This window comes from Limulus polyphemus, unplaced genomic scaffold (genome assembly GCF_000517525.1).
Source record: "Limulus polyphemus unplaced genomic scaffold, Limulus_polyphemus-2.1.2 Scaffold2230, whole genome shotgun sequence".
Lineage (NCBI taxonomy): Eukaryota > Metazoa > Arthropoda > Merostomata > Xiphosura > Limulidae > Limulus > Limulus polyphemus.
Window position 1 is genome coordinate 83456 of NW_013667840.1, and position 10483 is coordinate 93938.

Below are 10483 nucleotides of genomic sequence, written 5' to 3' on the forward strand. Positions count from 1 at the left end.
CTAATTGGTATAACATAAACAGAAAGTAGTTTAATAAAATTTTGAATGTAAGACACTAAAACTTTGTGTCATATGCAGTAAAGTGTACCCGGGCCGATAGGGTTAAGCTTCATTTTCAGGTTACATCTCATCTCATCTATCATTTGGTGGCTACGTCTTGGGACCCTTTGGTAACATCTCTCAGGCCATAGAGACAAATTTGCAAGTTTTTCAGTTTTACTTTTATAACATCAGTTTTGGGTTATTCTCCAGGTTTGATGGAATTCAGATCTCTGAAGTTTTGTATATTCTGCTCAACATCCACTGATAACCATATCTAAGGTGTCTGAGATTGTAAATAATTTTGACTTCAATAAGAATAATACAAAACAAGAAAAAAAGTATAAGTTAAGTACAGTCTCGTTTTGTAAATTCAGTATGTATTTATATTGATTTGTCTAGTCAGGACTCTTAAATGTTCTTTAATCTGTGCATTTGCCCTAAGCAACACCTCTGTTCACAAATCTAGGGTTATCTGTGGTGGAGAAATTAGTTTATTTTTCTATGTAAAAAAAATGCATGGTCTCTCTTTATATGAAATTGTGTATGGATTGGTCTTACACAAAATGTCATCCTTTACTCTGGAGTTCCATGAAAGAATTTGCCCTTTGGAAGTGGAAAGAGGGTGTCATCTGGTGGCAGAAGATGCCTCTTTAGGTACTTTTCCCACCTACTTGTTCATGTCCTTGCAGGGTATTGGTAACATGATTACCATTATAATTAGATTCTCAACTCCATCCAGGAAGGAGATCACCTGTGGTTTTGTTCTTATTTATTTATGTTTTGATATTCCATTTGCATTGTTCTCACATTGTTGAGCCAATTCTTGCGAATGTTTGGGGGCTTTACAGGGTGGATATTCTGGCTTTCAGTATTTCAGAGTACCTGATTTGAATTTTACATTTTTAGAATTAAAATGAATTTCAAAGGGGGTTCGTATTTCTTAAATACCTGCCCCCCCCTCAAATGAATTTTCATCATGACTGCAACTTTCAAGAAAATCTAAATTATGATGGGGAAATAGAAGTTATGTAAGAATCATGACATCTGCACAATAAGTCATGTGGAACATGAGAGAGTAGAAATTTTGAGTCATACATTTTATTGACAGCATGAGTTCAAACTCTTCAAGGAATAGCTTTCAGTATTTCAGAGGTAAGTTTCCATTTGAAATTCATTACTCTTACTCCTAGAGGAGGGGGTGGGTGAGGGTATTGCATTTGGGTCCATATGTATGTCCATATGCGTATCTCGAAAAATAATAAATCAATTTATGTTAAATTATTACAGGAGATAGGGTTCTCCCTATAGGATGATCCTTCTCAAATCTGATCCATATCCAGATTCTTGATCATTTTCAAACATTTTTATAATGGAGATGTAGGGCATTTTCTCAGTTTGTTGATAATAACTGTGTAAAAAGTGATTGTATGAGGAATAAATTTCAGGCACATATTGAAACCAAAAATCTAAAAATTTGTGGGGTGGCGAGGGTATGTGATCTCTCAAATTTAGAATACAAATGTCTTGTATACATAATGAATCATTATTGAACTTAGATATATATATATTTAAATCTTGATTTGTTTTTAGGTTCTGCTAACAAGATACATGTCTTGACAAGTTGATTTCTTCAAAAATAACTTCTTATCTAAAGAAACAGATTTTAAATACCACTTACTATGTATAAAATCTAATATTGAATATGAAACAAATCTGATTATTAGTCTTTTTTTTGTTTAATGAGAAAAGGTTTAGAAATTACAAAAAAATTTTACACAGCTGTTGTGTGGTCAGTTTAGACTAGCATGACAGGTGGCTTATATACTTTTTAATTCAGAGTGCTAATCATCACATTAGTCTTGATAAAGAATGAAAAGCTTAATATTAACACGCTATAGTCTGCAAGTATGAACCTCAAGTTTAATCCTTTGGATATGGATAGATAAAAGGGCAAATGTCTCAACCTTTCTACAGGGTTACATTCAAAATTTAATTAAGCTATTTTATTTGATATGTATGTCAATAAACTTGGCATCAAAACTTAGTTTTTGAAGCAAATTTTAATATTATTTAAGTTTTAATTTGTAAATTTGAAAAGGAAATATTTAGATAAATTCCCAGTCTTCACATCTGTCATGTGACACTTGTTCACTCTGAATAGCCCACTTAAACATTCTTTCTACCCTATATCATCTTCTGAGTTTTAATTGCAAAGGTATAGTATAGTATAGATAGACATAAGCTAATTTTATATTCTCCAGCCATCTTGATTTACAGAAAGTCAACCCCACAGGCCATGCCTTCCTATAACACACAGTCTTTCAAATAATAAAAAAAAGGATAATCCCTCTGACATTTGCTATTATTTTATTCATAACCATTAGAAAGAGAGGAATTTAATTTACTGACTTACATATAATGCTAGATTGTTCTAATGACAACTTTTGAGTTATTTAGGATACAGCTTCAAAGTTGCTATCATTGAGCTCAGCTTAACCAACTGAGGGAATTATTTTAATGCACTCTTAGCTTAATTAGAAAGCCAGTTAAATTATAATAGTTAAAGGACATTGTATGATTTGGATGTGTTATTATTTTGTGTTCTAAATTGAATATTTCAATTGGATGAAAATTTAGTGAAGTACTAACAACAAATCTAGCAAAAATTATGGGTAACTTTTATTGACTCTTCAAGCCTTTGATTGCAAAAAAGTACAAGACCTACATGTAAGTACTAAATTTCTTGTTTTTAGGTTAGATAAGAAAACGTAAAGAAAAAAGTTAAAGAAAAAAATATTAAATTAATTTCTGTATGGTGTGTGCACACAAGAAACTTGTGTATTATGTAATTCAAAACTGTAACTTGAGCTATGCATTTACTGGTTGATTTTTAGCTTGTTACCCAGGTTTAGTAGTTAGACATGGTTCAAATTGCAATAAAACAGTCAAATTAGATAAAAACAAATTTAAAGGGTTAAGGGTCTGAGGTTGTTTAGGATAAATAATTCTAATTTTCTTTTGCAATATACAGGCATCCTAGGAAGATAAAAAAAAGTAATTTAGATTTATTTATTTATTTATTTTTTTTTGGTGGTTACAAGTGGACCAAGTGTGTATAGTGTTAGGCTAAAGAAAATAACAGATAAAATATAAAGTTTTACTGAAAAAAAACTTTTTCTTCATATAGCAGGCTTTAGAGGTTATGCAAATGAAATATTAAAACTGTAAGGTGAGAAGAAGTGTTTTTATTCTTCACATGAATGTCACCTTGCATTCTGACTGTTCAGAGTTAGATTGAGACTAACTTTGGCATTTTACAGACTTATTTTTTTAACACAAACATTTTAGCAACGTGTTTGATTTTTTGTGTACAACAGACTTGTACAGTTAACTAAAAACATGCTACATTTCATGAAGTTATACTTTGTAAGTTTGGAATTATAGTCAATATTACTTTTCCAGTCTGGGGTTGGTCCATTGGACTGACTCGTGCACATTTAGTTATTTCATTCACGTTAGTTGGAACTTCCGTTCTTTACAGAATAAAACGGAAAATCAACATTGTTTAGGTGTGTAGTTATTAAATACATTTACAAGTAGTTTGTATTTCATATAAAACACACAGTAATTTTCCCTGTAGTGTTGGTGGTGACACAATTTTTATTCAAAATTTTGTAAGTTTAAAAGAAATTTGCGTATGTATGATTTATGTTCAGAACCTAATATGTTGTATTTTTATTTGAGAAAAAGAATCTGTGGTTGTGAAATATCTGTTGACTGATTTATGCAAGCACTTTTTGTGGTACAAGGAAGTGTAAAATGTATGCACATATATTGTTATATATTCTAAATATAATGCATTTTTTGACTTCTTTTTCTCCTCTCTATCTCTCTAATTCTACGGTGCTGGTGCCTGCAGATTCTGAGCTCTCTTCAGGTATTCTTTACTTCTGTCTGTATAATGCATGCTTGAAGTAGGATGCCATCTAGTGGTGATCAATTGCTTTTCCCATTCCTGTTATGTTTGTATTGTAGTCCTCCTACTCATTTGGTTGTATTACGATGCATTTTTGTTGGTTGTACTTTAACTTAGTTTGGTTTCTAATTCTGCTTTTTATTTGATTGCATGCCAAAAAAAAAGGTGTTTGATAACCATAAAAGGGAAAGTTAATAAGTCTGTTTAATGCATTTGCCAAAAATATTAAGTTCTACGTACATATATCGGCAATTTTTCAGGATCATCCATCCATTTTCTAGAAATAATTATCAGAATACCTTTAACGGATGTTTAAATAACTTAAACATCAAATGTATATCATGTCTGATATTTAATTCATGGCTCCAGTTGAAAAAATATCAGTTGTGTTTAATCATTGCAAACATTTTCTTTTTCATTCATCATAGGTTAATATGCAACAAGAAATGTGTATTTTGCTGGGAGAACACTTTCAACTAAAACTGCTGTTTTCAATTGTCAAATTAAAAATTATGGTTTGTTGGAAAATTCTGGTTAAGAAGTTTTCCTTGAATTTTTAATGAGTTGAAAATTTAATCCAGATCTGTTATATAGGAAGGATTATGTGGGGTATCTTAAAAATAAGTAGTTAATTTAAAAAGAAAGAAAAAAAAACATCCTAAAAGTTTCACCTATTTTATCTTTTTTTTTATAATTTATTTGAGTATATGAGAATTGAAAAGTATTGTTTTATTCAAAACAAAAATATTAAGGACTGTAAAACTTCTGGATATTCTTTTTGCATTTAGTATTAACGTAATGTATATTCTGTGAGGAACCAGTTATATAAAAAAAGAAAAGGTCACAGTTATCTTAACAGCTGATACAAATTGTGCTTTGACTTGAAAGTCAAAAAATTAATGGATAATTAACAAATATTATCCATGACTGCCATGTTAAAATGAAAACAGAAATAAAGCCCATAAGTCACAGAATTTTGTTATATTCTGTGCTGAAGTAATAAAATGATTTTACAGGAACTGCAAAATTTCTGTGAGTTGTTGACAATAGATTCTTGTAATCAACTTTCCGGTAAAGAGTATTATTTAAAAAATGGTAATTTATGTTGGTCAAATTATCCTAGACTTAGCACTTTTTACTACTGGTTAAATACACTGATGTATAATTTGATGATATGTATGCCAAAATTTATATTTGTGTCCTGTAGTATTACCCTTCTCACCATTAAATAGGAAAAAAGATGATTCATCAACACTATTAATTCCCTTAACAATCTTAAACACCTCAATCAGATCACCGCAAACTCTTCTTTTTTCAAGACATCTTAACCTATCCTCATATGATAACCTTTCCATCCCAGGTATTATTCTCTGAACCATTTTCAACAATTCAATGTCCTTTTTGAGGTAAGTAGCCAAAGACTGAACACAGTACTTCAAATGTGGTCTAACCAATGACATTATAACCTCTTTTAGACTTGTATTCAATATTTCTGTAGATACTACCTAAAATTCTGTATGCCCTGCCACTAGCAACAGCTTATTGCTTGGATGGCATAAGAGACTGATCAACCAGAACACCAAGATCATTTTCTTCTGTAATGCTGTTAAGGCTATTACCATCAAAATTATACTCATAATTCAAATTATGGTATCCCACATCATTACCTTGCTTTAATATAATTAAAAGCCATCTACCATTTATTTGCCCAACTCACCAAATAATCCAAATCCTTTTGTAAGGCAGTAGCATCCTCCTCACAGCTAGCACCCAACTTTAATGTCATCAACAAATTTATATAACCTGTTGACCATTTCTTCAAAAATGCAAAGATCCTAACACTGAGCCCCAAGGTACCCCAATTGCTTTCTTCCATCCATCCAGTTTTCTATCCAATGAGCCAATCTATCCTACACACCTACAGAGATAACTTTTTAATAAGTGTTTTTTGTACCACCAAGTTAAATGCTTTCTGAAAATCCAGATACACCAAATCAACACCCGTATCTTCATTCACTTAAGTACTCATGTTTTTTTGTTTTTTTTATTGAGTCAAAAGAATTCTAATGCTTAGGGTTTTAAGCCATAATACTGTTAAGAAGCAAATTTTTACAACTAAACATATATTTATAGTTCACATACAGATTATCTGTAACAAACACTCTTGCCAATTATAAACTTGTTATTATAATTATAAACTGTTGTTAGGAAGGATTGTTGTATACATAGTTGTCAGTGATCATTGGGAAAAGTATTCAGTAACTTGGAATTTAGTAAACAATATCCAATATTGTTTTAAAATGATAAGGGCTGTCTTTGAGTTTTTCATTTTAGAGTTTAGTATAGTGCATGTTATACCCTAGATGGACCAGCAGTTGTCTTGTTGTCCTTAAATTATATGTATATGCTACTCTTAACCATTATAGTCTGCGAATAAATAATCAACACTAGATTTATCAACTTATTGATAATAGTTGAAAGAAAAGTAGAATGCATAAATTGTGACTGCATGGAGTGAAAATATAGTGAATTACACAGTATTTAATAATACTGTAGTTAAGTCATAGAAGTAGAATGTGTAATATATAACTGCATGGAGTGAAAATATAGTGGATTACACAGTATTTAATAATACTGTAGTTAAGTCATAGAAGTAGAATGTGTAATATATAACTGCATGGAGTGAAAATATAGTGGATTACACAGTATTTAATTATACTGTAGTTAAAGCATAGAAGTAGAATGTGTAATATATAACTGCATGGAGTGAAAATATAGTGGATTACACAGTATTTAATTATACTGTAGTTAAACCATAGAAGTAGAATGTGTAATATATAATTGCATGGAGTGAAAATATAGTGGAGTACACAGTATTTAATTATACTGTAGTTAAAGCATAGAAGTAGAATGTGTAATATATAATTGTTCGGAGTGAAAATATAGTGGAGTACACAGTATTTAATTATACTGTAGTTAAATCATTGAAGTAGAACGTGTAATATATGACTTCATGTAGAAAAAATATTGGTGTACTTGCACAGTAAAGTTTGGAGATGGCTTGAATGAGCAGTGACAGAAACTTTATTGTAAATGTACAGTGTTTAAACTGTTCTTGATGATGACAGAAGCTTGTTGAAATGTTGTACATTTGTAATAGTTTCTGTCACTACCCATTCAAGCCATCTCCAAACTTTATTTTCTAAAAAATGGGTTAATCATCATCAAATTTACACATTATTAAACTGCTTATACTGTAGTTAAAGCAAAGAGGTGGGATATATGATATATAACTTCACATACTAGAAATAGTAGTGTATTTATTACACAGTGTTTAATTGCTTGTACTGTAGTTAAAGCATAGAAGTAGAATTTGTAAAAATAACTTCCCGTAGCAAAAACAGTAGTGCATTACGCATTATGAAACTGCTTATACTGTAATTAAAGCAGAGAAGTAGAATGTGTAGTATATAACTTCCTGAAGTGAAAATAGTGATGTATTACACATTATTAAACTGCTTATACTGTAGTTAAAGCAGAGAAGTAGAATGTGTAGTATATAACTTCCTGAAGGGAAAATAGTGATGTATTACACATTATTAAACTGCTTATACTGTAGTTAAAGTATAGGAGTAGAATGTGTATTACACAACTTCATGTGCTTAAAATGTAGTTGCAGGATACACATTACTTAATTACACATGCAGTTTAATACATCACAAAGTACATGCACTATGTATTTGATAGAAGGATTGGCTACCTAGTTTGAAACTGTAATAGTGATTTTAATGTTTATTTTTGATTTCATTCTCTTCATGTTGCAGTTTTTAGCTGTGGCTCATAGAATGGTTCTGAATTTTTTGTTTGTTTTTTTCAAGTACAAACTTTTAGCTCATAGCTTTTTCATCTCTTGACCATTTTGAGATCTAATTACAGTTTTGGACTCAGGTAGTTAAACCCTTTTGATTGATATATTTGACCATGTCCAAGGTCTCGTAGATTAATTTACTCTAATTCTGCCTAAAAGAATTTCAAGTGCTGTAGCTATTGCGGATTCCCTCTTGTTTTTATCTAGAATGAATATTATGAACTTGAAATATTAAAGATTAATAGTGCTGCCATACTTAATGTTCATAACTTCTGATTAAAAGTAAGTTATTTATATAGATAAGAACTAAAAAGTAACAAATAAATTAAGTAGTTAATTTCATGCTTCAGTACATAAGAAAACTGAAACTTATAATGATTAAGATGCACTGCATCATTAGTTGGGGATCCTTGATGTTAATAATATATCAAACCTTAATCCCAATAATATTTCACAGTGATTGGCCAGTTTAAAGAGATTTAGTCCTAAATTATTTTACTAAACAAACAATGCAAAATAATGTTCTTAACTCATAAAATTAGTAATAAATAGTAATAACAGATTGAGTTCAGCAGAATATTAACTTCTTCTTATGTAGTTGTTTTGTTGCTTTTATAATATCATTAAGTGTTAAGTATTGCTAGGGCTCAGTTATAATAACTGTGGTATTAGAGTGTTAAGTAATGTCCAGAGAGTCATTGACAGACTTTGCACTGAACTTGAATAAATAATGGTTTCTAATTAAGGTTATATGCAATTTTCTCAGATACTAATGAATGCCACATTGAAGGGACTTGTGACCAGATTTGTCATAACACTCCAGGGTCTCATGAGTGTAGTTGTGTTGGTGTCTATCGTCAGGAAGGAAGACACTGCTATGGAATTAATGGTAAGTTCAAACAGTAGAGTTAGGACTTTGTATTTTCAGGTAAATACAGCAGTAGAGCTATGGACTATAATGACTTCATGCAGTGATGAGCTCAGATATTTGATAATGACATAATTTGGTTAATATGTTGTTCAGAATGTAATGTTGTAAACTTTCATGTGCTCTATATGTGACTTGAAATGCTATTCTTGAAAACTGGGTTTTACATACTGTTGTAAACTGAACATTTGTATTGAAGTTTCACATTGCTCTTAAAATAAATTATACCTTCAAATTGAAGCTCAAATATATACAAGCTTTTCTGAAAATTTACTAGTTTTAACTGTCATTACATTCCCCCTTTTGTAAAACTGCTGAACTGAAATGTATTAACATGATTACTGTTTTTATATCCTCCTTTTGGAAAATTGTTGCACTGAAATCATACTTACATTTTTAATGTTGTATTCTTATATTAGCTGCAAGCTGCAAAACATTTGTGGTAGTTTTCATGCCCTGTGCTTGAATTTTCTTTATTCTATCATTTTCATACATACCATTTAAGGTACATTTTCTTGCAGGATTTGATCAATAAATCCTGTTCTGTTTGAAAAACTTTTACACAGTTGGACAAACAGATTCATGTAGATGTAACTTTATTTAATAAAACTACACATAAAATAAACAATATAGTAATGGTATTTATAATAGTGTACAGAGTATGAAACAGTTATGAGCATTCAGTGTAGGACATGATTTTCTGAGTTAAAACAGAGAATAAAACCAGTAATAAAGAAAAAATTATCTAAAAGGTGTTTATAGCAGTCTATGAAACAAAGCGAAGCTAATTTATTATAAAGTAAATGTAAAGTTGTAATGAAGGCAAACTTGCTGATTGTGCAGAAACTTCTGAATGCATGTTCACAAAGTGATAAGCAAATGGTTTTGAATGAACTGTGCATGTGTATTTTAGACCTAAAGAAGTCGGAAAAGCCCACAGAAATTGTATTTAATGTAGCATTCATTTTTTTTAGGAAATTACACATGGATTAAGTGTTGTTTGTATGAAATACTTTGCAAATAAAAAACTAAAATTGAAATCTAAGCCAGTCATCATGTGATGACAATGACATGTATCATGCTTGTTACATTGAAAAGTTTGGCTAAGCATAAAACAGGTAAAGTAATTCTGAATTGAAAGCCAATATGTAATCTGGATTCCTTGGATGAAGGTCTTTCTAACAATATGTGACTTGTAGCATGTTTGATTGAGAAATTTGTGACAAAAGTTCTGGACAGAAAAATGCAAGTGTATTATTTATATAGATTCATAATTTGTAAAATTGATATACTGAAATGGTTCTTATTTGCTGCGTGCATGTGTGTATTTCACTGTTTGGTGTGAAACAGTTCCAAAAACTTTATGTTGATTGTAGTATCAACTTTTGTTTATATGAAGACATTTTTTGATATATAACATTTTGCTAGGTTTAAATTTTTTTCTTCCTCTAAGAAATTCTAGTTAAATTCCAAACTAACTGGTGATTTGAACTGCTTGAAGGTTATAAAGTTACTAAAAGCTTGGCATACTGTCGCAAGTTCCTAACATTCAGCTAATGTAATTATTTTTAATTTATCCGTCTGACTGTTATTTTTACCATTATAAATCTTTCTCTTATATTACTTGTTTTTGCAGTGTCTAGCTCTTAATCTTTTTTTTTATTATCAC

At 30.3% G+C, this 10483-nt stretch overlaps 1 protein-coding gene across 1 annotated transcript in view; it reads left to right on the forward strand.

Annotated features, from left to right (window-relative positions):
* Window positions 1-10464, forward strand: part of LOC106466341 (prolow-density lipoprotein receptor-related protein 1-like) — a 52263-nt gene extending 41799 nt beyond the window's left edge. The window contains exons 6-8 of the mRNA XM_022394328.1: window positions 3962-3979; window positions 8653-8775; window positions 10451-10464. Coding sequence (XP_022250036.1) covers window positions 3962-3979; window positions 8653-8775; window positions 10451-10464 — 155 coding nt within the window. The remainder of the gene's footprint in view (window positions 1-3961; window positions 3980-8652; window positions 8776-10450) is intronic.
* Window positions 10465-10483: the final 19 nt, after the last annotated feature.